The sequence below is a fragment of the Salvelinus alpinus genome, chromosome 6 (assembly GCF_045679555.1).
Source record: "Salvelinus alpinus chromosome 6, SLU_Salpinus.1, whole genome shotgun sequence".
NCBI lineage: Eukaryota > Metazoa > Chordata > Actinopteri > Salmoniformes > Salmonidae > Salvelinus > Salvelinus alpinus.
In genome coordinates, this window is record NC_092091.1 from 20,722,686 (window position 1) to 20,750,671 (window position 27,986).

Sequence of the window (27,986 nt, forward strand, 5' to 3'; positions counted from 1 at the left end):
CAAGGGGGAAGGGTCCAGCAGAGCTTTGAACTACTAGTCTATGAGAGGCAAGTGAGTATTCTGCTGCTAGTTGGCCTTGGTGTTGCAACACCTATTCAGCAACGCAGCCACCTGCGTGAGGGCACAGTGCTTCTTACTGGTATGGCCAAGGGGTGAAAACAAGGAGAGGAAACAGCAGGAAAGGAAAATTATAAAAAAGTACAATCAATGCCAGGCACTGTGGCATATAACGCTGGAGAAAGTGGAAGAATTGAAGAGTTCTTAGAGTACGAAAAAGCAAAGGGAGTGATTCAGACCCTATGGAGAAATTGGGGAGCCTCTAATGTGGTGTTGATCCATAACCTTACTGTTCATGCTGCTCCATCCATAGTCTCAGTTCTGAACATTGCTAGAGTACTGCCTGTACCTCCCTGACAATGCTACCTCTCAGCAGACACAGAGTTCAGATGATGCCACCTAGAACGCCCCATATCTACCATGGCTTCTCCAGCTCGTCTCTTGGCTTCAGGATAGGTGTAATGGGCTACAGATAGCAGACATAGTTTGGATCCTGCAGGCTCTGCTCTGGGGTCCACGTACTAAGGTCTTCAAGCTAAATCCCACTGGACCTTTCACTCTGCACAACTGACTGTCAGCCAAGCAGGCCCTTCTGTTGCTGAAGCTGGCAGAGATAGGGCTGATTCAGGACCAGCTCAGTTTAAATAGGTAACACTTACTGTGTCTGCAGTACCTCTCCTTCGTTGACTCCGGGACTGTGACGAGGACCACAGCACAACTAAGACTAGACCACAGTGGACTGGAAGTTGACATTACTCACAGCAATACTCATATTTCAAATATTTTAAAGTTCACTGCTTCACTGATCCTCTAATGTAAAATGTGGATGATTTTAAACCTTCATGTATCTAGAACATCTGGAATGCATAAAAGGTTAGCTTTTTTCTCCATTAAAGGGTTTTCCAAGGATATTAACCACATATCAACTCCATATCAAAAAGCCCAAATTAAAGCGAATCAAATGTACACCTTCCTAATATTGAGTTGCACCACCTTTTGACCTCAGAACAGCCTCAATTTGTCGGGGCATGGACTCTACGTGTCGAAAGCGTTCCACAGGGATGCTAGCCCATGTTGACTCCAATGCTTCCCATAGTGGTCAAGTTGGCTGGATGTCCTTTGGGTGGTGGACCATTCTTGACACACACAGGAAACTGTTGAACGTGAAAAACACTGCAGCGTTGCAGTCCTTGACACACAAATCCTTCTTTAACCTGTCCCCACCCCTTCATCTACACTGATTGAAGTGAATTTAACAATTGACATCAATAAGGGGTCAAAGCTTTCACATGGATTCACCTGGTCAGTCTACATCATGGAAAGTGTAGGCCGTCATTGTAAATAAGAATTTGTTCTTAACTGACTTGCCTACTTATAGGTAAAAAATAAAATTGAAAGGTGTTGCTAATGTTCTCTATACTCAGTGTATATGCACGTAACCTTTCCTGGATCCAAGGAGCCCCATTAGCACACAGTAATGATTTTAAAATATCAACTTACAGTGCACTAGGTGAAATTCAACACCGAGACTGATGTCTATCAATTTTAAAAGATGCTGCTTTTACAACTGGTATAACCCTCTGGTCTACATATCCCAAAATTGTACTTGTTGTACAATTCTTTACATATCACTGCACTGTATCCAATCCATACAACATAACTAGAAATCAAAATCCACTTAAGGTGAGCACTTTTATTCGCACACTTGTTATATGCAGATTTTAGTCAAGTGAATCAAAACTAAAACTAAAAAATTCATGCACACTTTTTTTTATTTTTTTTAACTAAAACATGAAAATCAACTTCAAATAGCCAGAAAAAAACAACTAGTTACATGAGTATGCAGCATGGAAATTACCATATATATTACATCCTAGCGATTATCATTGTGGTGGATGGGGGAGTGGGAAATCAGCACTACACATGGAAATTATTACAGTGGTGAGGAAACATTTTCCAGATGTGTACATTCCTGGTTTAACATTATACACTAGTGCAAATGTCATTGTAATACAGCACATCAAAGGTAATCAACAAAAACAATTTCACAGGAAACCTCAACCTTACTGAGTTTTGATAATATGCATTTTCTTTAAGTGATAGAGTGGGATGGGGAAGGGTACATAAAAGCAAACTTGTGTGTGATCAGTTATTCGTCGTCAGAGGAGTCTCGTTCGATGCTGTAAGCCATGAAGAAAGCGTCGGGACGGGTAGGGACGAGGGGATGACCTGGTCTCACAATCTCAAAGCCCAGGAAGCTGAAGGTACGCAGCAGAGATGCTGGAGCGAGAGAGAAGGGAGTGTGAGAAGACTCATAACAAAAAAAGAAAGTATAAAAAGAGGCGTTGACTGGACACACACAGGGACTTACCTCTGTCGTCTCGGTTCTTATGGAAGCAGATGAAGACATGGTCAACTTGCAGCTTCTCTTCCGCAAACTCCAGCAGGAGAGCGAAACTGGAGAAGGGAAGTAAATCAATGAGCTATTAAGGCAGTGCAATAGAAACAGTCCATCTAGCAAGAAACAACCATGTAAACTGGTTTAAAGACAAGACATCATCCAGCGATAAACAATTTAAAAAAGGTTTCCTGTTGTAAAGCAATATCCCAAGTATAACTTAATACAGTAAAATACACACACTAAAATGGTAAAAAAATACATTTTGAACAAAATAAGGTTTTAGACAACTGCAGAAAGAGTAGGGCATTCAAGTTGGACTAATGGGGATTGGTGATGTCATTGGCCTCCGCTTGCTTGAGGAACAATAGAGAAAAGAGTAAATGCCCACTATTTCATGAGGATACCTGGACCACATATCGAGATGTTCCTTTTGTTAAAGGGTCACCCGTTTTGAACGTTATATTGTTTTTGTACATCTCATTGATGTCCTATAGATTCCCGGGGTCATTTCATGTGCATCTGAGTTATTGGCGTTCAAGCAGGCAGAAATCCGGCCAGTATGATGTAGTACTGTGATGAAGTCGCTCTCATTACACTGAAAGTTAATAGGAAATTACATTTACATTTAAGTCATTTAGCAGACGCTCTTATCCAGAGCGACTTACAAATTGGTGCATTCACCTTATGATATCCAGTGGAACAACCACTTTACAATAGTGCATCTAACTCTTTTAAGGGGGGGGGGGGTTAGAAGGATTACTTTATCCTAGGAAATGACTTATAGATTTGCGAAAACGTCTATCATACATGACAGATTTCAATACTGGCCGATGTCGTAACTCGAGAGGATGCCTTCTCTCGAATGAGCCATTGATCATATTTTTTGCGATATTCCTACCTCGAGAAAACTGTAATTTAACAGAGGGTCTAGCAAATTTTCCTATATGTCTGCCTCTTTAGTCAAGGGTGCATTGCATGGGTACGGTTACCAATCGCGTTCACGTTGTCATGCTGCATCACAAAGTTGCTAAGCTAATCGTCACACAATCCCTTCTCAAAGTGAGAGTATATGTCAAGAAACATGCCTATTTCCCACGAAAGTACGTAATGTCTCGATTCCAAAGCTATACGACGTTACAGATAGTTATCTTACATCTCTGAAAATATTTGTAATGTTGTACTTCTTGTTGACAAAATTTGTGCCAATGTTGTTGTTTTTTAGATTGCGGGCAAGACTCCCATTCACTCCTTGAAGGAGAGCGCTCTTTGTCCCAGAATCGCCCAGAATGCACCACACGGCCCATTGACGTAGCATGGGCAAAGTTTCCCCATCTCCTCAAAAGTATATCTGTAGTTGTGAATGTTGGACTCCACTGAGGCACATCGATTTGCAGGTTGAACATGATGAGATTGTTGACTCCTAAATTGCCTAAACAAACGGCACTAACTAGCTACTTTACATGCTGATATTATCTTTGGGATTATTGTGTGTAGCTACATTTTCTAGCTAGCTACCTAGCCAGCCCATAGAGAGCATTGCGGATTTTGTAGTCGACTTGAGCTGCAACAGATTCCCACAATAATTTACCACGTTGCTACCAACCTCATTATACCGCCAAAATGAAACCTTTGTTCACAAAATATTGTTCTCACATATTAGTATTAATTAACTAAAGGAATGAGTTGTTTTGGGTGGATTTTCCTTTAAGTAAATCAGGTGATAAATGAGCTGAAAAGGAGAATGTAGGAAACCAGAGGACAAAAGAGAGGTTGCATTTGCATTGGATCACTGACCTGTCTTTGCTGCCCTCAGGCAGAGCTCCAGGGGGGATCTCGATGTAGATGTTCCTCCCTTTCAGCGCCCCCCTCCAGACACAGTGCTTGCCCACTGAGCGACGGGGCTCAAAGAGCAGGAAACGCACTCTGCCGTTGATGGGTGGAGGCTCCTCAAGAACCAGCAACCGAGCATCCTGCAAGATTTCTTTTTTTTTTTAGAAATGAGCAGGTACGAAGAGAGGTTTGACACAGGTAGGCATCCTAATGCCAGAGGATGTGAAGGAGCGTGGACTCACAGAGTAGAATAGCTTAGCTGAAAGATTGCGATCCCGCTGGTCATTTCCTCGCCCACCTGGGATCTTCAGGGGTGGGCGAGGGGCATCAGGAACACCACAGAGGCCCCGGACAGGGGTTACTGCAACAGCGGGAACACCGCCTCTGACTGGAGGTGTTGGAGAACACAGAAGAACAGAGCCATTATTACTAAAGGAGTCATACAACTTTTACATTGAGCAATATATAGCACCATCAGAATATATTCATACCCCTTGACTTATTCCGCACTTGGCTGTGTGACAGCCTGAATTCAAAATGGATTAAATACATTTTTCCTCACCCATCTACACAATACCCCATAATGATGAAGTGAAATCATGTTTTTATAAATGTTTCCATATTTATTGACAATAAAATAAAGAAATATCGTATTCACACCCAAGTCTGGGGCTGGGCGATATGGCCAAAATATAATAATCACTGTGTTTAAAAGAAATTGGACAGTATAGCGGTATTCTAATAATGAAAGTTCTAAATTTACTTTATAAGTGGTGCGTGACCCTAGGGTGGCAACACATACATTCTAAGTGATTTCAATGGGTCTTTCTCCATTTTGATTGAATTGAACCGTATAAAACCATAAATAGTTTTGCATTTATCCATCTCTTGTGCTCATTTGAAAAAAATTCCACACTGCCATGTAGGGCTGCATGAGTTGGGCAAACAATCTAGGCCTTATTCTTAACCAAATGTTGCAATTGCGATTTGGAGCAAAACATTTGGGTAACTATTGGAATCATGGAAATATAATGATTATTCTAATTCTATAGTTAGAATATAATAGCGGGCACTTTGAATACAGTGTTTGACATGACAACGAAGAAAAATACCAGGGAGGAGATATTGTGACCGTGTAAGAACCAGTGTTGACTATGGGAATCTATAATCTTTGGCTACATTGAATGTTCTCTTAGCTGCTTCATGTAGCTAATAGAGGTCGACCGATTATGATTTTTCAATGCCGATACCGATTGGAGGACAAAAAAAGCCGATACCGATTAATAGGCCGATTAAAAAAAAATATATATATATCTCATACACACACACATTTTTGTAATAATGACAATTGCAACAATACTGAATGAACACTTTTATTTTAACTTAATATAATACATAAATAATACATAATACAATTTAGTCTCAAATAACATGAGAACATATGTTAAAACGAACCACCAGCTTTCATGGGTCTTCAATATTCCCAGTTAAGTTTTAGGTTGTAGTGCAGAAAGCAGAGCTTGTCTGCATGGTCCCCTGTTAGTCTGCTCCTCCGCGAAACACAGACCTTATTTGAAGTAGATCAAGACATTCTCTATGGAAGACATGAACGGTAAAATAACGAAGGAACCCCTTTCAAGTTCAGCCGCAAGTTATTACAGGAATTATAACGCGTTGACTATTTCTCTCTAAACCATATACCTTTGACAAATCCGGAAACTATCACCTCAAACAAAACGTTTATTCCGTTCCGTATTTTATCTAACGAGTGGCATCCATGAGTCTAAATATTCCTGTTACATTGCACAACCTTCAATGTTATGTCATAATTACGTAAAATTCTGGCAAATTAGTTCGCAAAGAGCCAGGCGGCCCAAACTGTTGCATCTACCCTGACTCTGCGTGCAATGAACGCAAGAGAAATGACACAATTTCACCTGGTTAATATTGCCTGCTAACCTGGATTTCTTTTAGCTAAATATGCAGGTTTAAAAATATATACTTGTATATTGATTTTAAGAAAGGCATTGATGTTTATGGTTAAGTACACATTGGAGCAATGACAGTCATTGATTGATTGTTTTTTATAAGATAAGTTTAATGCTAGCTAGCAACTTACCTTGGCTTACTGCATTCGCGTAACAGGCAGTCTCCTCGTGGAGTGCAATGAGAGGCAGGTGGTTAGAGCGTTGGACTAGTTAACTGTAAGGTTGCAAGATTGAATCCCCCGAGCTGACAAGGTAAAAATCTGTCGTTCTGCCCCTGAACAAGGCAGTTAACCCACCGTTCCTAGGCCATCATTAAAAATAAGAATCTGTTCTTAACTGACTTGCCTAGTTAGATAAAGATTAAATAAAGGTGTAAAAAAAAATCGGTGTCCAAAAATACAGATTTCCGGTTGTTATGAAAAATTGAAATCGGCCCTAATTAAATCGGCCATTCCGATTAATCGGCCGACCTCTAGTAGCTAACATACTCATGCTTCGCGTATTCCTCTTTGATTTAGAAGATACGTTTGCACATGCTGATTTAGGTCTACACCATCACTGGAATTATCAGGCTGTATAGATAGTTACGTTTGCGCTGACGCAGTACATTTATTAGCTAGCTATTCAGCCGGCTAACTATCAATTAGCATTAGCAGCTAACAACTTAAGCTCAACTCGCTAAGAAACTAGCCGTTTGCAGATGTAACAAACACAAACTAATAGTGTAGTGTAATTATATAACACTAGAGGAGCGTTGGGTCAGTAACCAAAAGGTTGCTGGATCAAATCCCTGAGATGACAAGGTAAAAATCTGTTGTTCTGCCCCCGAGCAAGGCAGTTAACCCACTGTTCCCGGGCACCGATGACGTGGATGTCGATTAAGGCAGCCCACACACCTTTCTAAAGCCAGCAAAAAAAGAAACGTCCCTTTTTCAGGACCTGGTCTTCAAAGACAATTCGTAAAAATCCAAATAACTTTACAGATTTTCATTGTAAAGTGTTTAAACACGGTTTCCCATGCTTCTTCAATGAACCATAAACAATTAACATGCACCTGTGGAACGGTCGTTAAGACACTAACAGCTTAGACTGTGGGCAATTAAGGTCACAGTTATGAAAACTTAGGTCACTAAAGAGGCCTTTCTACAGACTCTGAAGAACACCAAACGAAAGATGCCCAGGGTCCCTGCACATCTGCGTGAACGTGCCTTAGGCATACTGCAAGGAGGCATGAGATGAGGACTGCAGATGTGGCCAGGGCAATAAATTGCAATGTCCGTACTGTGAGACGCCTAAGACAGCGCTACAGGGAGACAGGACGGACAGCTGATCGTCCTCGCAGTGGCAGACCATGTCTAACAACATCTGCACAGGATCGGTAAATCCCAACATCATACCTGTGGGACAGGTACAGGAGGGCAACAACAACTGCCTGAGTTACACCAGGAACACACAATCCCTCCATCAGTGCTCAGACTGTCCGCAATAGGCTGAGAGAGGCTGCACTGAGGACTTGTAGGCCTGTTGTAAGGCAGGTCCTCACCAGACATCACCGGCAACAACTTTGCCTATGGGCTCCTCACTGACGAGCTGCGGTTTTGTTTCACCAGGGGTGATGGTCGGATTTGCGTTTATAGTCGAAGGAATGAGCATTACACCGAGGCCTGTACTCTGGAGCGGGATCGATTTGGAGGTGGAGGGTCTGTCATGGTCTGGGGGCGGTGTGTCACAGCATCATCGGACTGAGCTTGTTGTCATTGCAGGCAATCTCAACACTGCGTTACAGGGAAGACATCCTCCTCCCTCATGTGGTACACTTCCTGCAGGCTCATCCTGACATGACCCTCCAGCATGACAATGCCATCAGCCATACTGCTCGTTCTGTGTGTGATTTCCTGCAAGACAGGAAAGTCAGTGTTCTGCCATGGCCAGCGAAGAGCCCGGATCTCAATCCCATTGAGCACATCTGGGACCTGTTGGATCGGAGGGTGAGGGCTAGAGCCATTCCCCACAGAAATGTTCGGGTTCTTGCAGGTGCCTTGGTGGAAGAGTAGGGTAACATCTCACATTAAGAACTGGCAGTCCATGAGAATCTGGTGCAGTCCATGAGGAGGAGATGAACTGCAGTACTTAATGCAGCTGGTGGCCACACCAGATACTGACCGTTACTTTTGATTTTGATCCCCCTTTGTTTGTCTGTGGAGCTTGTTCAGTTTAGGTCTCAGTTGTTGAATCTTATGTTCATACAAATATTTACATGTTAAGTTTGCTGAAAATAAACGCAGTTGACAGTGAGAGGACATTTCTTTTTTTTTGCTGAGTTTAGTTGGATTAAACGCGTAAGACACATTTCAGTTGAATGCATTCAGTTGTACAACTGACTAGGTATTCCCCCTTGAATTTATATTAAGAAGCAAAGTGAAAACAGCATTGTTGTACATACTTTGTAAATTCTTCAAGCTCTGTCAAGTTGGTTGTTGATCATTGTTAGACAGCCATTGCCATAGATTTTTAATATGATTTAAGTCAACGCTGTAACGAGGCCACTCAGGAACATTCAATTATCTTAGTAAGCAACTCTAGTGTATATTTGGCCTTGTATTTTAGGTTATTGTCCTGCTGAAAGATGAATGTCTCCCAGTGTGCTGGAAAGCAGACAACCTGGTTTTCCTTTAGGATTTTCCCTGTGCTCTATTCAGTTTATTTTTATCCCCCAAAAAAACTCCCTAGTCTTTGCCAATGACATAACATGATGCAGCCAAAATTCAGGACAAAGTTAATTTCTTTACTAAATTTTTTATTTTTTATCCCCTTTTCTCCCCAATTTTCGTGGTATCCAATCGCTAGTAATTACAATCTTGTCTCATCGCTACAACTCCCGTACGGGCTCGGGAGAGACGAAGGTCGAAAGCCGTGCGTCCTCCGAAGCACAACCCAACCAAGCCGCACTGCTTCTTAACACAGCGCGCCTCCAACCCGGAAGCCAGCCGCACCAATGTGTCGGAGGAAACACCGTGCACCTGCCCCCCTTGGTTAGCGCGCACTGCGCCCGGCCCGCCACAGGAGTCGCTGGAGCGCGATGAGACAAGGATATCCCTACCGGCCAAACCCTCCCTAACCCGGGCGACGCTAGGCCAATTGTGCGTCGCCCCACGGACCCCCCAGTCGCGGCCGGCTGCGACAGAGCCTGGGCGCGAACCCAGAGACTCTGGTGGCGCAGCTAGCACTGCGATGCAGTGCCCTAGACCACTGCGCCACCCGGGAGGACCTTTCTTTACTAAATTTGATGCAGTTTTTAGTGCCTTATTGCAAACCGGATGGATGTTATGGAATTGTTTTTCTTCTGTATAGGACCCCCAGCTGTCATTTAGCTTAGTATTGTGGTGTAAGTACAATGTTGTTGATCCTCAGTTCTATCACAGCCATTAAACTCAGTGTTCTAAAGTCACTATTGGCCCCATGGTGAAATCCCTGAACAGTTTCCTCTCTCTCCAGCAACTGAGTTAGGAAGGACACCAGTATCTTAGTAGTGACTGGGTGTAATTAATAACTTCACCATGCTCAAAGGGATATTTAATGTCTTTGGGGGAAGGGGGGTGCTAAACTGACATGGAATTGTCACGAGAATTTTCAATCCCAATGATAATAACTGACAATCAATAGCTCTGACCAATCCCCGAGATCTGTAAGACCATGGGTTTAATAAGAATTAGTCAAAGACTCAGCTTATGCAAAAAGATAGTACAGTTTATTCACGAGAATGCTCTGAAGTCCATTATACAAAGACATCCATTTTTATAGCTGCGCACATACTTCCACACAAACAGTAGGTATCCTACGCACATACATACACAAACAGTAGGTGAGTTTTATCCTTCTCCATAGTTCTCACCACTGTGTATCACTACCCAGCCGACAGTTCCATTCCCCGAGATTAGGGAAACCTTGAGAAGTTCTCCCTATGCTATCATAAGTTTCTCAGAGGCCTAGCCAAGTCAGTTCAAACACAGTTTAATTGTTCTGTTTTTTTCTTCGGCACACACATACAAGTTCAAATCCTAAGCTACGCCTTGCTCAGACAGTCTGTTTTTCCACTATACAGATACATTGTTTAATCTAATTCTGACTAAAACTACACACATCAGATTATAATTTTATGATTCTAATCAATTTCATACAATTATATGGTTTCAGAGTGGAATTATTGAATCATTATCTTTCAACATATAAATTATTTTATCAGGAATTGTTTAAAAAATGGTCATACAATGGATCATTTAGGTATTTGATTTTAGGACCCCTTTAGGTATCAGATAAATATTTAATTTTTTTATTGATAAAATATTGATATTGGCATTTACTACTAAAGCCCATAGAAACACATTGAATAACACATTCATAAAATGGCAAAGAGGGTCAAAAACAAAATCAACCGGTGTGTCAATCAACTCTGGGGGGTTAAGCACATTACTCCTGAATTTATTTAGGCTTAACATAACAAAATGAGTTACTTACTTATATACTCAAGACATTTCAGATTTTCATTTTACACTGAAAATATAAAAAAACGAAACAATTTCAAAGATTTCACTAAGTTCATATAAAGAAAATCAGTCAATTCATTAGGCCCTAATCTATGGCTTTCACATGACTGGGAATACAGATACGCATCTGTTGGTCACAGACACCTTTAAAAAAAGGGTGTGGATCAGAAAACCAGTCAGCATCTTGTGTGACTACCATTTGCCTCATGCAGCTTGACATCTCCTTCACAGAGTTGAACAGGCTGTTGATCGTGGAATGTTGTCCCACTCCTCTTCAATGGTTGTGTGAAGTTGCTGAATATTGGCGGGTAATGGAACACGCTGTTGTACACGTCGATCCAAAGCATCCCAAACATGCTCAATGGGTGACATGTCTGGTGAGTATAAAGGCTATGGAATAACAGGGACATTTTCAACTTCCAGGAATTGTTTACAGATCCTTGCGACATGGGGGCTGTGCATTATGCTGAAACATGAGGTGATGGCGGAGGAATGGCAAGACAATGGGGCTCTGGATCTCGTCATGTTATCTCTTCATTCAAATTACCATCAATAAAATGCAATTGTATTCATGTCCGTGGTTATGCCAGCCCATACCAAAACCCCACCGCTACCATGGCGCACTCTTTTCACAATGTTGACATCAGCAAACCACTAGCCCACATGACACCATCTGCTCAGTAGTTGAAACCGGGATCCACATGTGAAGAGCACACTTCTCCAGCGTGCCAATGGCCATTGAAGGTGAGCATTTTCCCTCTAAAGTCGGTTTACGACACAGAACTGCAGTGAAGTCAACACCCTGTTGAGGACGACGAGCATGCAGGTGAGCTTCCCTGAGACGGTTTCTGACAGTTTGTGCAGAAATTCTTCAGTTGTGCAAACCCACAGTTTCATCAGCTGCCCGTGTGTCTGGTCCAAGAAGATCCTGTAGGTGAAGAAGCCAGACGTGGCAGTCCTGGGCTGGCCTGGTTGCACATGGTCTGCGGTTGTGAGGCCGGTTGGACGTACTGCCAAATTCTCTAAAATGACATTGGAGGCGGCTTATGGTAGAGAAATTAACATTAAATTATCTGGCAACAGCTCTGGTGGACATTCCTGCACTCAGCATGGTAATTGCACGCTCCCTCAACTTGACATCTGTGGCATTGTGTTCTGTGACAAAACCGCACATTTTAGAGCTGCCTTTTGTCTCCAGCACAAGGTGCACCTGTGTTATGATCATGATGTTTAATCAGCTTCTTGATATGCCACACCTGTCAGGTGGATAGAAGATTATCTTTGCAAAAGAGAAATGCTCACTAAAAGGGATGTAAACAAATTTGTGCACAAATTGAGAGAAATAAGCTTTTTGTGCTTATGGAACATTTCTGGGATCTTTACATGATGCATTTATATTTTTCTTCAGTATACATTTCTAAAAAGATAATTCCACTTTGACATTATGGGGTGTTGTGTGTAGGCCAGTGACAACATTATTTAATCAATTCAAAATTCAGTGTGGAACAACATTTGGAAAAAGTAAAGGGGTGTGAATACTTTCAGAAGGCACTGTACCACATCACTTCTTACTATTAATACATGCATTGTTATAGAAACATTTCAAAGCATGCTCATCCGTATGTGGTTTTTGTGGTAAATATAGCAAATCAATTATAGCTAGTAAAAAAAGAATCTACCTGCCACAGTGGCTAGTGGACCAAAATGTTAGTTTCAGTCCCTGGTGATGATTCAATAAACAACATAACTGCCTTCACTCAGCTTGGTTGTCAGAGATGGCTGCCATGGTGACTGATTCCCTGTTGACATATCACTGATTAAGCAGCGTGAACTGTCACAGTGGGAGTAGCCTATGGGGGAAGAGACAAGTGCCACTGTCGGCATCATTTCGGGAAACAACGTTAATGGAAAAATACTGAGAACAATTTCAGCTACCCGGGCTAAAAATGAGGGTGGCAAAAAACAGGTGGAGTTCATAACCTAATTCAAGTCTGCACTAGCGACAAAAAGTCCAACCTCTTACATCACTGAGACATGTGCCAGATTACCAACTGCACTGATCAGCCATTTTGCCTAAGCCACAACAGTGTGATCTTGTCCATAATACGCCTTTCTGTTGGGGTTGCGCTAGCAGAGCTGAGAGTAGGTCTATTCTCCGAGCCCCAAACAGGAACAAAACCCATAACCCATTAGCGGTGGTGTTACTGTTCACAGACTCATACGCAAACGCCACTCCAGTGTTATATGTGGAGCAGACATGTGAAATCAAAGTAAAAACCATTGTCAACCTTGGAGCTCAAAATCAGAGTAACAGTGATATTAAGTATGAGAGACGTCATAGGCTCATCACTCATTTCTACGGTATATTGACTGGAATCACTTGTGGTTCTAGTGAACGAGGTTCCTTTGGAAAGAACCTGACCAGATAATTGCAAATAATACCCAACTTGCATCCTTATGTAAAATCCCTGGCCATTCACATTACACCTGTAAATTGTTCCCACAGATTCAACTGCACTGCTATTCTACACCATTCACAATATTCCTCAAAATCCCCAGACAAACCATTCATGAAGCGCCTTAACTTGACAGCTGGCTTAGTCAGGTGGGAGATGAGTCCACCACTTGCGTAACAGCCTTTACCAGTTGAATGAATCTGATGTGGAAAAATACTGCCTGGCAGAAATTAGACTACATATTTGGCCAAAGGGGAATGATTTTGGGGCAGTTATGGACACCTTGCAACCTGTACTCAAAGCACTTAAATGGTGGTGCTGGGGACTTAGTTTCAAGAGCCCTCTTCCTCTAGTAACAGACAGCTGCTCAATGCCCCACCCATGCAAAAAACCATAACAGCATTTCACACCCATTGGGCACAGACTTGATCAAAACGTGCAAATAGCGCTGTGTCCATTCTGATAGAATACTATAACCATACTACACACGTCAACAGTAGTTGTACTTAGTGAGACTCAGACTGTCGAGGCTTATCATGACGATGTGCAACTATTGAGAATAATCAATGGAAAATACTCCATGGTGAGCCTACTTGTGTTAGTGCAAGGTCTTTAGTGTTGTCTAGGCTTTATTGGTCTATACTAGTTTTAATTACCACAGATGAGAAGGGATGTACATTCTGATAGGGTTAGTGTACACTGCTGTTCCTTAGCTGGGTTGTTTTTAGTTAAATAACCTACTTTTAGACTGCACATCCTGTACTTTGGTTTTTAGGCACAAGTACTGACTGGGAACTGAGCAAATAGGTAAGTTAATTAGTTGTCACTCATGTTACCTAGCTAACCTAGGTCGAAAGTATATTGTCGACCTAGTCAAGTCGTCAAGGGTTTTTATTGGCCAAACATATGTGAGTGCACAGATATGATATTGATACCTGCAGGTGAGATGCTACAAGTGTTGAAGCGTTGCAAGCTACATATTTGCCGCAATGGCTAGTAGTAGCTAACTAACGTTGGCTAACTGGCTGTGTGACTATTGCTTAAAACGCACTGTCACTACGTTTCTAGCTACCAACGTCGACAAACGTCTTCCAGAACATTCGACGAAATAAGGTGTTACTCCAATTATCCCAACATTATTGTGAAAACATGTTGCCGTGGCTAACGTTAGTTGGATTATTAATGCATCGCAAATGATGCAATTGGCGTTAAACAGTGCATTGACAAAGCCAAAGGTAACTAGTTATAGAACGAGCTGTCTAGTTAGCATTAGCTGGTAACCTAACTAGCTACCTAACGTTAACGCGTTAGCCAACGTCAGCATAATGCTAAATGACAATTTGTTCGAAATAAACCGCAACCAACTTTAATAAATTATACAGACTTCGATTAGAGTTAAATATAGTCAACTTTGAGATAAAAAGGCAGTTCAGCACAATATTGTTCCACTGACTTACATAATATCAACTGTAAAAACAGTAAACAAGTTATGCTATCTGAGTAACGTTACGTTTCAGTTAACTAGGCCTCTGTGGCTACTGACTCAATGAGTATTCATAGTCCTTCTGACAATTACTACACTATCTCAACTTACCTTTCACTCTCGGGGTTATTACCGGGCAGTTCGTTAACTGGCATTGTGGATGTGGTTTTCTCTTTTTCTCTGACAAAACAGTGGCTATTTAATATCGTCTGAAGGTTGGATTTAACCATAAGGCCAACAGCGTCCAAGACTGCAGATCCCTTTTGCTTCTCTCCTCACCAAATAATTTTTCTCGTAGGCTCAGGCTGCCAGAGCATAAAGGGAGAGCATAAAGGGAGGGCTGCTCGAGTCAGCAGTCACAAAGAAAAGGGAGTGTCCTAAAACCATGACGTTTGATGAATTCAACTTTGGAATTAAACCATAGAATTGGGAATTACAATAATTTAATAGGATCTCTATTGTCGTGACTTTACTTTCATTAATCTGGTGAGTTATTTATCTAATCAACTAGGTTTCATTATTACCCGATTAAATTAATCATGTAACAATTAACTCATTAGGATTTGGGGAACCACAAGAGCGGTTCTTTAAGGATCGTACCGTTTAAAAAAAATGTTATCCCAAAATGACATACAGGCAGTTAGATCTCAGGATCTGAGGCAAGGATATGCATATTCTTGATACCATTTGAAAGGAAACAATTTGAAGTTTGTGGAAATGTGAAATTAATGTAGGAGAAAATAATACATTAGACCTGGTAAAAAGATAATACAAACAAAAAAACATTTGAAATGCAAGAGAAAGGCCATACTTTCAGATAGGAGTCTAGGTGTAATTTAGATTTTGGCCAACAGATGGCAGCAATGTCTGTGTGCAAAGTTTCAGACTGATCCAGTGAATAATTACATTACTGCACAATATTTTGTATTAAGTCTGCCAGGAGTTTGCCCAAATGTGCCGAATTGGTCAATGTATACATTTAAGTACATAACTATTGAGAACATACAAAAATGCTATGGTAATAAAAAATGTACATTTACAGAAATGTCATACATGATGGATCATTAGCTTATACACTAACTTTCACAAATCTAGTTGGCCAGAGCGGGGTGGGTGTGGAGCCAGAGACAGCAGTGGGGTCAAACTGTAGATCCCAGTTCCTACATTTGAATTAAACATTGATTGTATCAAATAAAACTGTTACATTTTATCTCTGAGACCTTCAGGATGACAAATCAGAGCAAGATTACTTAATGTAAGTACATCATTTACCTTCAGAGATGAATGTATCAAACCAGTTGCCGTGATAAGTTTTTGTTGTTGTTGAGCACTCTCCTCAAACAATAGCATGGTATTTCACTGTAATAGCTACTGTTAATTGGACACTGCAGTTAGATTAACAATAATTTATGCTTTCTGGCCATATAAGACATGTCCATGTCCCGGAAAGTTGGCTGTTGTATACAACGTCATTCTAGTCACATTAGCACACGTTAGCAACAACCGTCCCGGTTTAGGGACACCCACCCCGTAGAGGTTTTAAAGAGTTACCATCTCCCCGAATTAAAAACTAAAACAAACTTACCTATCACATCCATAAACAGTCAACTTTTCAGAATGATGATTTGATACGAGGTTATGATGAGTCGTAACCTCATGCATCTGCAAAAACCTGAGCCTTACTTATGATTCAGTACTACACAAATTGGTTTAATTATTTATTTACTAGCTAATTAAATGGTAACACAGGATAGACATACACACTTAATACATTAGAAACAGGTCCCTAGCGGACTGACAACATGGCTGCTTGTACAAAAGAGATAGAGGTGGGCGGTGGGCAGAGAGACAGAGACATAATACTTTGGTACATTTAGAAACTACTCTCACAGTAATAATATACTTGGCACACGAACCACCACCCGCTTGGAGTAAGAAATCATGAATGTATTTACGTGTAAATGCCTAGGTTCTTTGTGTATTTCTGTCGGAATCAGGCCTTCTTGGAAAGAGTGTTGGGCCTTTTTGCGGCACGCTTGTAAGGCTCTGATTGGCTTGAAAATCTATGGCAAGATTAGTAAATGGCTGTCCAGCCATTGTCAACAACCAACTTGACAGAGCTTGAAGAATTAAAAAAAAGATCATGTACAAATATTGTGCAAAGCTTTAAGAGACCTACCCAGAAAGACACTCAGCTGTAATTGCTGCCAATTACCGCTGTATTGGCTCAGGGGTGTGAATACTTAAGTAAACGAGATATTTCTGTATTTAATTTCCACTAAATTTGCAAACATTTCTAAAAACATGTTTTTACTTTGTCATTATGGGGTATTGTGTGTAGATGGGTGAGAAAAATGATTTAATCCATTTTGAATTCAGGCTGTAACAACAAAATGTGGAGTATGTCAAGGGGTATGAATACTTTCGGGAAGGCACCATAACCCCAATCCTTGTTTGTGCTCAGTCCTCATTGCCTATGTGATTTTAGAGCAAATGTTCAGTTGAGTTAAAACACTCTGAAAGTAAAAGATTTAATCTATACCGTCACTGTGATGTTTAATAAGTTTACCTTTCAAATATCTTGCATTAACAAAACCCCAATATTACCTGAATTTACAGGACACAACAGATCCAGAACATCATCATCGGAGTGTCTTAGCAGTAATAAAATCCTTATTCATTACATTTCCATTTCTACATTCAGTAATAGTATATTTTGTCCCGTGTTGACCTACTACTGTCTACTTCTAGTGTCATATGAAGGTATTTTGTCCATCCAAAGTTTGAAGGAGGTTGAGAACCCATGGAAAGGCATTACTCTAAACCGTTGCATAGTGTTGGCCATCATCATTGTGCTTGTGAGCTCAGGGGTGAATGAACTACATGGTGAGTGTTGAAACATATGATATTAAAAATATAATCAATGCACACAGACTAGCTCATGCATTATCTCTTGTGGTTTAGATGCTCTGGAAATATTTCTAGAGGAGAATGATCTTATTTAGATGTTACTTGGAGGCACAGATCCACAGCCAGATGGCACAGCTCAGGTACAGGGACTTATAGCTTACACCGAGTATACCAAACATTAGGATCACATTCCTAATATTGAGTTGCAACATGACATCAATAAGGGATCATCGCTTTGCCATGGATTCACCTGGTCAGTCTCATGGAAAGAGCTTACCTGAGCTTAGCTTAACATTAGGTGCTCCTAATGTTTTGTACACTCAGTGTATTTTCTGTTTCCTTCTCATTTGTTATTCAGTGTGTTAGTTATAAGTGCTCTGCTTTGGAACCTTATGTTGTGTGCCTGGTGTTTCCTCTTCTCGCCCTCCAGCCTCTCTGTGGGACAGCTTGCTGAGTTGGGGATCAGACCATGGAACAAAAGGAAAACCAGAGAGAAGAGGGGGAGTCTTGAGGATCAGAAATAGAGATGTGTCTGACAAAGGGCTGTGAAGGAATGATAGAAAGAGAGCATTATGGAGAATGGTAAAGAGGCATACAACAAATAGGCTGACATTTTCAGAAAGAATAATCAAATAATGTCAGTTTGCCAGGGTGTTTATTCTATCAAAGTATATACAGTGGGGAGAACAAGTATTTGATACACTGCCGATTTTGCAGGTTTTCCTACTTACAAAGCATGTAGAGGTCTGTAATTTTTATCATAGGTACACTTCAACTGTGAGAGACGGAATCTAAAACAAAAATCCAGAAAATCACATTGTATGATTTTTATGTAATTAATTTGCATTTTATTGCATGACATAATTATTTGATACATCAGAAAAGCAGAACTTAATATTTGGTACAGAAACCTTTGTTTGCAATTACAGAGATCATACGTTTCCTGTAGTTCTTGACCAGGTTTGCACACACTGCAGCAGGGATTTTGGCCCACTCCTCCATACAGACCTTCTCCAAATCCTTCAGGTTTCGGGGCTGTCGCTGGGCAATACGGACTTTCAGCTCCCTCCAAAGATTTTCTATTGGGTTCAGGTCTGGAGACTGGCTAGGCCACTCCAGGACCTTGAGATGCTGGTTCCCATCTCATATTCAAATAAATATTATTTTTGCCTTTAATATGCCCTTTCATTGGATGCAAATTGATAATTATCAAATGGTATTTGAAAGATCCAATATATGCATTGTGCCATTGAGTTTGAAATTGACGAGTAACAAAAAGTGTATTAAAATGTAAAATCAGCTAATATTTGGCAGAACATGATTGAGCACAAATGGAGAATTAGATGTGATGTATTTACATTAAACAAAATTGACTTATGAGTAATGGTCCACCCATTCAGTTGGCCTGGCCCTAGCCATTATTACGGTCATTGGACCACATGGAGGAAACAGTGGCAACCACACTCCTTGGCCACCATGTTGGGTTTGATGGAGATCTTGGTTCCACCCTGATCCAACTCCACCACCTTGAGGTCCTCATTGTCTATAGGCACACAAAGGTGAGCGCTCCAGGGCCCCTCTGGACCTGGCTGTTCAGAAGGAGGACCTGGTTGTTACCGTTGGTCAGGGGAAAGCGGCAGACTCCCTGGTAGTTGTAGATGAGCCAGCCGGAATTTCTCCAGGGACACGGTGAGGCTGTGCAGCCGACACAGGTGTCCCTTCCCTGGGCCCTCCTGGCCTGCTGCTCCCTCTCCTCACCTATGGGTGTGAAAGAAAAACATACTTTAAATGACATGGTAATGCACAGACATGTATCATGAATTTACATTGAGGCCTGCTCACCTGCTGGTGGTTCCTCACCTTCTTTGGGAAGAACATAGTTCCCGGAGCCTCCACAGCTCGTCCATCCCTGCCCACCTCCTCCGTCCTCATCTGGATCACAACCTCCTCCAGCCTCTGCCTGAGCACCTCCAGCAGGGCAGGCCGCAGGGCCAGCTCCCTGTGATGCCCCTGGTACAGAGCCCAGTGTGGGAAAGGAGAACAGCGTGAGAGCTGAGGAGTTGAGCAGCCCGGCTAGGACGGTCTCACTGGACGACACCCCAAGGGACAGGGTGGGGAGATAATGCAAGGTATACAGCGGGACCGGAGCAGCCCGTGGTTGTGACTGCATCTGTGGTGGCTGGACAGCACTGAGGAACTCCTGCAGCTCACACAGAAAAGCATAGGTCCTGGAGGAAGCAGGGGAGGGACTTTGGCTTGTCACTGGGAGAAGGACAATTACACAAATTTAAGAATCAATTACTTAAAATAAGAAAAAAAATAAAAATAAAAAGCCAGCCAACTGCCCTTTCATTAAATCCTTCAGCCATTGAGAAAAGCACCAGGGGAATGACACTGACATCACTTCTTGCTCCTTCACCAATCATGATACCTTGTAGTTCAGACAACTTTAGCCCTGAGAAGGGTAAATAAGCTTTATAATATGCTTTCCTTCCATCAGCATGTAACTTGGAACACGATAAGCTGTACAAGATGAAGTGTTCTTCTTACCTGTATCTGGTGTTTTTGTGTCAACATTGATTCGCCATTTCAGGTGACTTTTGCCCTCTGATAGCGTTCCTGTTAGGATGAGGAACTGTGTTCTCTTAAAATACATACTGTCTGAAATGGGGAAAGGTGGTCAGTCCGATACCAACAGCATTACACCAGTCTTTAAATAGTCTATGGTAAGACAAGAGACTTCTAAAATGTAAAAGACAAGAAGTTCAGTAATGTTGTAAATGAGTAGGTAATGAGTTCTAACCTGTAAGGCTGTAGATTGACTGGTGAAAGTGATGGCGCTTAAGGCTACTGTTCTAAGGTTTCTAAAGGCAAGGAGCAGTATGAACTTGATCTTGGAGGGAAGGCGGAGAGTAGACAAGACATAACATCCCATTTCATTCAGAATCAGATCCATATCTGGTTGGGTGCCAAACATGTATCCCATGTTTCTCTTTGTTGGCTTCTTCAGCTAGATTTGAGCACCATCAGTGTGAGCAAACTTCAAAACCAAGTCAAATCCTCTCAGCTCGCTTTCCTGGACCTAAACTTCAAATTGCTGAAAGCATATTCTCAACTACCTCTACATGAGCTGGTGTACTTCCAAAATATGGCTGTCCAGTGTGGGGACACTCATCAGTATCAGGCAGAATGCGCACCACAGCCTCATGGCAGCCCGTCATGTCTGGATCAAACACTTGGTTTAGCAAGGGAGAAGGGTTTTGTGTAGTACACTTCCTCAATACCATGTGATGTGTCCATTGAAAGATGGGGGAAACATTGTTTCCTCAACATGTTGAGGAACAGTATGCTAAAGTAAATGTTCTGTCAGACACCTGGATAGGTGCAGTGAAATGGGTTGTTTTACAGGGTCAGCCATAGTAGTACGGCCCCCCTGGGGCAAATTAGGGTTAAGTGCCTTGCTCAACTGCAAACCGACAGTTTTCCCCTTGTCGGCGCAGGTATTCAAAGAAGCAATCTTTCGGTTACTGGCCCAACACTAACCGCTAGGCTACCTGCCACCCAATTCTGTGAATACTATGGTGGGCTGAGAAAACTATGGAAAGGAAGCAAGACTACGGAGCATTGTGTGTGTTGCAGATTGACACCTGCCCTCCCTGTGGGTGAGGATAGACTGGGGACTGACAAACACCTAAGATAAGGATGCTTGGAGACAGAAAAACATGAATGTAATCACATTTCTAAAGGCCTTTCATTGACAACTGGCCGACTCTAAACACTATCCTATCGTTTCAACCTCCTGCCTTTTCTTAGTTTTTCTACACAATGTTTTTTCTAGCAATGCACAAACAGATATTGGAATGTTCATTGAATTGCCTCACAAGTGGCTGCTTTTAAAGGTGACTAATTGGATGATAGATTAGACACATTTGCATTCAAAAGTCCTCTCAGCAGTTATTCTAAGGACAGTGGGGTGGAGTATGGATGTGCTACATGCCAGATAGAATACAAGTGTGTGTGCTAAATAGGAGCGCTCTTTACGTCTGACCGATTAAAGGATCTCTGATGGCCAGACCATGAGATGCTGCTGTTGAGACCTCTGGGGTTGAGAAGGGCCTCAATGACAAATTCCACAGCTGCAGCCTTATTTTGCAGACGACCAAGGTCATTGAGTTGAGTCTGTCCTGCTTGGTGGTCAACCGGGCCAAGTGATAAAACCAAGGTTAATTTACAAATTCCTGCAGGGATTCACAAATCCACAAACAAAATGACAAAAACAATAATTTAACGGCTTGAAAAAACACGTAATAATGCAAAACATTATTTAACAATGTGTATTTCAGAGTAATCCCAGAACATTACATCAAATGTTGCTTTTATTTACTAGGCCTACAGAAAATGGTAAAGCAGTACATTATTTCCCCAATTGTGGACATTTCTTTCTGAAATGTGCATTCCCCACTACAGACAGAAATGAAGAGCAATTTCTCAAAACACTACTGTCCATTGTTGGGCAAACCGATAAGCCTAGCTTTGTACAGAACGTACTACTCTAATAGTAGAAAAATAATGAACTAATCCCACACCTACATAGCGTCATTGTCGGGCTCCTTCAGTTTAAAGCCTAAAAAAACTTGGGAAAAAACAAAGAAAAGCACCTTTTTAATATGCACAATATCACCAATAAGCAGAGACGCAAATGAAACACTTTATAAGAAAACATTTTATTAATCATAAAAAGCTAAACAAATTTCAATTTGTCATTAATCATATTTAAGATAAAAGCACCAACACCAAGAGTTTCCATGACAACCCAGGGTGTTTTGGAACGTAGGTTTGCCTATTGCACCTCAAACCTGCCCTGGCTTTACTGAGAGAGTTAAATTAATTCCTTCAACTACACAGCGTTCTCCTATGTAAGGATCACAACACTGAAGGTCAAAGGACATTTCATTTTGAGAAAGAGAGGGATTGAGACATGTGTGAGAGAGTAGGAAGAGATGAGGCTTTTCCACGACATCTTCAGACTAGTCGAACAAACCTGCAGTCTTTTGCTGGTGTGGCTGGATGTATGTGACAGTGAGAAATTGAGGAGACAAACATACATCTAAGGCAGTTTGTCAACTCAAAGCACCAATATCAATTTAAGTTACCGTACATCAAAATATAAATGCGGTCCCTGGTCCTGAGAAAGGGAGAAACATAAGTCCCAGTTTAAAGTTAAGTGGGACATAGAGTATTCAAAGTGTTATAGCGTTTCAAGATATCTGATAAGTTCCTGAGAGAGACTTGGCAGGATTCAGTCTTGGTATGTGGAAAAGTCTTAACTGTAAAGTAATGCATTGAGAAAATGTATAGAGCACTATAGGACTTCAATATAATTCATCCATATTTGCCAGAGAGATCTTAGGCGTAGTTCTTAAGTGGACATATTAGAAACGGGGCATGATGTAAAAGTTTGTTGAAACCTGAAGTAACAATATTCACTACCCAATACTATTCTCACTCCCACACACACACATTGCCACTCCAGCCAACTAGGAAGTATATTTTCTGATTAAATAGCCTGTGTTGAAGTTTAAACCTTTCCCCTCCTCTAGCACAACAGAAGTGTATTAATCAATAGCTGCATTTTCCCTCATTTTAAGTGTAGGAGAGCACCGCACTGTCTGTTTAAGAGTATTAAAACTTGATCTGAATCTTGTCATAATAAAAGCATAATTGATACCAACTGCGATTATATCAAACACCAAGAAAAAAAATTAAACAACAATAATTACAAAAAGGCCCGTCAGCGCTGTTAACAAAGGAATTCGCTTTTTTGTTCATGTCTGACATGAACAAATCATTGTCCTCACTTTACTTGAACAGAAGGGTTGATATACACATTCCTGGTTACAAAGCACTTGCCTACCGGACCACATTGTGACTAATGCTTTGATGAGTAATTTTTCATTGAGGGCATAGGTGAAACGAACAAAACAATGAAGAGAAATGAATGTCCTGCTGCTTCACATCCTCAATTAGTAAATACTCATTTGCCAATCAGATCAAAAGGAAGCCTGATTGTTGCAAAATCACATAATACCTACTAGTTATTCTACTACCAGTTATATTGGAACAATTAACTTGTAATCACAAACAGATGTAATATGCTCACGCTATGGGAAGGAGGCAGTTTTAAGACATATCCCAGGACAAGCAGCAGAAATGAGATGACATTTGGTTTTTGGATGCACCCAGAACATTTTCTGAAATCTGTTTGTGTGGTTGAAAGAGCACCAGTATACATTTTTCTTTAAAAAGCATAAAGTCAATCTGATACAATCCAGACAGTCTAGTTTCAGCACAAAATCTCTGTCTGCATGTGTTAAGCACATATACTCAACGCTTGTACTCTCTAGATAAATATATACAGTACCAGTCAAAAGTTTAGACACCTACTCATTCAAGGGTTTTTATTTTTTTTACCATTTTCTACATTGTAGAATAGTGAATAGATCAAACTATGAAATAACACATATGGAATCATGTAGTAACCAAAAAAAGTGTTTAAACTTTTAACTGGTACAGTACATCTCAGAGGAGCCCTCATTGACACTGAATAGTCATGGTGTTTCTCACTATTAAAGCACTGGCTTAACAACTCTGCACACCTCTGTCTCCCTTGGGTGCTGGCCCAACCTGTTTGACAGGTTGTAGAAGTATGCCACATGTCAGACCCCCCCAAAAAAATATAGTAATTAAATAATACCCCAAAGCAATCTAGGCGTTTCTTATTCAGCAACACACCCTTAATAAACAAACGGTCAAAAAAGAAAAACATTTACAAATAGTCCGGAACAAGTGGCAAGTTTGAAAGCAAAAGGGTGATTCGCAGTATGCCAAAAATACTGTGTGAAAACACATCGAATGAGAGCGTAACCTTTTGTCTTAACTCTGAGCCAAATCGTCTGCAGTTGTACACTAGTACAACAATTCAAAAATCTGATAACTACACTTTAAATACGAGAAAGAATGCCAGAAAATGGCATTTAAAACGTCCCTGTGTACAAGAAGCACCAAGTATCGACAGTTATTGATGTTCTTAATATTGTATAAATAAAATGAGGCACAGTCCAGAGTTACAGATTGTAGCACCAATGTTTTCAGACTACGTTAAGTACACACTTATACCTATTGCATTCTACACTGTTACACATTTCAGGAGAACAAAATAAACAAAAAACATGACAGCATAAATATAATGATCAAAATTATACACAATTAAACAGTCAGAATGTCTCCCATTCACAGTACAATGTTGTTTACAAAAATGAAATAAATCAAAAGTGAAAATTGCCCAGTAGTTTGTTATTCATGCATTTACCAGTGTGTGAGTGAGGATGTTCGTACACCAGTGTGTGAGTGAGGATGTTCGTACACCAGTGTGTGAGTGAGGATGTTCGTACACCAGTGTGTGAGTGAGGATGTTCGTACACCAGTGTGTGAGTGAGGATGTTCGTACACCAGTGTGTGAGTGAGGATGTTCGTACACCAGTGTGTGAGTGAGGATGTTCGTACACCAGTGTGTGAGTGAGGATGTTCGTACACCAGTGTGTGAGTGAGGATGTTCGTACACCAGTGTGTGAGTGAGGATGTTCGTACACCAGTGTGTGAGTGAGGATGTTCGTACACCAGTGTGTGAGTGAGGATGTTCGTACACCAGTGTGTGAGTGAGGATGTTCGTACACCAGTGTGTGAGTGAGGATGTTCGTACACCAGTGTGTGAGTGAGGATGTTCGTACACCAGTGTGTGAGTGAGGATGTTCGTACACCAGTGTGTGCAGGTTGGACAGGCTGCAGAAAGTACCACTATAGCCTTCAGTGGACAAAAGGTTGACACGTATAAAAAAAATATTAAAAAAAATACCCGTCCCCTGTGAACTCCGTGAGATAGGGTTCCAGAGACTTGCCTGAATACAACACGGACAATATTAAAAGTCCCAAAATTACACCTGCATTTTTCATCGTATCAGTGTTTCAGCAGGGCTATAAAAACAAAACCAAGAAGCTTAAGTTAGAGTAGTTGAGATTCCTACTTGTGAAGAATGCACATTGCGTTGCAGGTCCCTACTCCCTAGCTGGCTCTATAAGTAGTGATTATCAACTGACTGTCTCAGTAATTGAATCCTGTTTCCCCATTACATCCTCAAGTCTTTCTGCTGTTCACTTCCATACATTTTGACACAGCATTCAAATGAATGAGAACACCCTAGAGGCTTACTATTACATTTCCAGAAACTGTCGTTATTCACATAAATGATCACACCAACAACTTTTTTACTCTGAGCCGACTATAGTGCTGTCCCTGCACCAGGGATGTTTCCACAGTGAGGGTACACAGATATGTGATCCAGTGTGTTTGAACAAACAGCTTCTCGTTTCATACTGTAGCCAAAAGCTAATGTGGTCAAATCATATTAAATTCACTGAAGAAGTTATCAGGGTTAAAGGTTAGCTAGCAGAGCGATAGAGATGCAGAGTCACAGCTGCATGGTCCCTAGTCCTGTACAGAGTTGGGTTAAACTGGTCTAGACTGTGTATATATAGATGCGTTTACACAGGCAGACAAATTATATATATATATATATATTTTTAACACTAATTGGCCAATCACATCAGATCTTTTTCAGAGCTGATAGGTTCAAATGACCAATTACTGGAAAAAATATCAGAATAGGTCTGCCTGTGTAAACGCATTCTTTGTGTGTGTGTGTGGGGGGGGGGGGGCTAAGAAAGCACCCTGGTGGTCAGATAACAGAACAAAGATGATACTGGGATGATGGTACAACAGGAGTCTCCCGCCATTTACAGTCTGTCTTTAGTAATATAACATGTACAACTACAACTGCTAACTGTGCTTTCTTCTGTCATCAAATGTCTGAATTGAGTCTTAAAGCTCAATATAGTTATCTATATTTCATACTTAGTAGCACCAGGTTACATGGTGACAGTGATGTACCTGTACAACTTACTGCCATGGAAACAGTGCATGTCCTTTGTCTCTATAACGTTAATGTTTATAGCAGGCAGCATACCAATTCATTCAGGATGGTAGGTACACAACTCACGGATTACGGTCAGCCTCAACCCACGACACAAAAACCCCCGTGACCGCTCAACTCCGCTCAGGATGCCATGCTGTGTGTGTCAACGTGAGTGTGTGTGATATATATATGTGTGTGTGTGTTCTCAGCTCTGTGTGTGTGTGTGTGTGTGTGTGTGTGTGTGTGTATAGAGTCCCAGATCAGTGGCAATTTAACAGGCTTAGGAGCACCACTGAAAGAGTACCTTGGTCTACACCTGGCCATTTGCATAGGTTACGTTGGGTTGAGGTAGATATTCTTCAGTTACCTGCCAGGGAGAGGAAAGAGCCAGGTTCAGAAAACAAGACAAAATTCTGCCGTGACCAATAGCACTTAACAGGATAGGACATGGCAGACATGAGACGGCTCATGAAGAACGGATTTATCAAAGAGCTAATAATCTATTCACAAACCTACAGTAGGAGTCTAACTTACCTTGTTGGGACTGAATAGCAGCTTGGGGAGAACAGGGACAACCAGATCTCTCCGCCTTATCCCTCTGACTGACCTACAACCCCCCCCCCCCCCCCCCCACCCACCCACCCACCCCCACCGTGACCTATCTAGGCCGGGAACCGGTGTGCTGAGAGGACGACATGTAGGAAGCAGGCAAGCCCAGAGTCCTCCACATGATGCCCCCACCTCCTGATATACTGGCCGGGGTTGGAGGGAGCAGGTGAGGGGGGTGGTGTACTGTGAAGTTACGAGAGGAAGGAGGAAGGGGGGAAGAAGCAGCAGCAGAGGAACCAGAGAGAGAGATTGAGGAGGACTGTGCCCTCTGATGCTGGAGGGAAGAGGCGACCAGTCGGGAGGAGAGGAAGGACTCAGAGCGAGACGAGGGAGTGGGCTCAGAGGAAAAGGGGACAGAGGAAGAGTAGGAGACATTAAGTAGAGGCGGGGGAGGTGGAAGGGAGCGCATGGGGAGCAGAGGAGTGTGCAGTACTGTCTGGGTGCGGCTGTGCTGGGCCTGTGAGAGGGGCAGGGGGATGGTGGAGGACACAGAGGCCAGGAAGGAGGAGCATGAGTGAGGGGCAATGTGGTGATGCTGCTGGGAGGAGAGACTGAGCAGAGAGCTGAGGCCTCCTGTGGCTGGCAGCACAGCCCCAAACTGATGGGACGACACTGAGGGCACCACGTGGTGAAAGATACCTGCGGATTAAACAGCAAGAGAGAGATGGGGGGAGGACAG

The 27,986-nt window shown here is 41.8% G+C and overlaps 1 protein-coding gene and 2 pseudogenes across 4 annotated transcripts in view; all 3 read right to left on the reverse strand.

Annotated features, from left to right (window-relative positions):
• Positions 1 to 1,735: 1,735 nt before the first annotated feature.
• LOC139578328 (ornithine decarboxylase antizyme 1-like) lies at positions 1,736 to 15,084 on the reverse strand (annotated as a pseudogene).
• Positions 15,085 to 16,464: 1,380 nt separating this feature from the next.
• LOC139578329 (uncharacterized) lies at positions 16,465 to 27,319 on the reverse strand (annotated as a pseudogene).
• A 28-nt stretch (positions 27,320 to 27,347) lies between these two features.
• Positions 27,348 to 27,986, reverse strand: part of LOC139578327 (histone-lysine N-methyltransferase, H3 lysine-79 specific-like) — a 30,549-nt gene continuing 29,910 nt past the window's right edge. For all 4 annotated transcript variants that reach the window (XM_071405762.1, XM_071405761.1, XM_071405764.1 and 1 more), the window contains one exon: positions 27,348 to 27,946. In XM_071405762.1, coding sequence (XP_071261863.1) covers positions 27,357 to 27,946 — 590 coding nt within the window. In that variant the 3' untranslated portion in view covers positions 27,348 to 27,356. The remainder of the gene's footprint in view (positions 27,947 to 27,986) is intronic.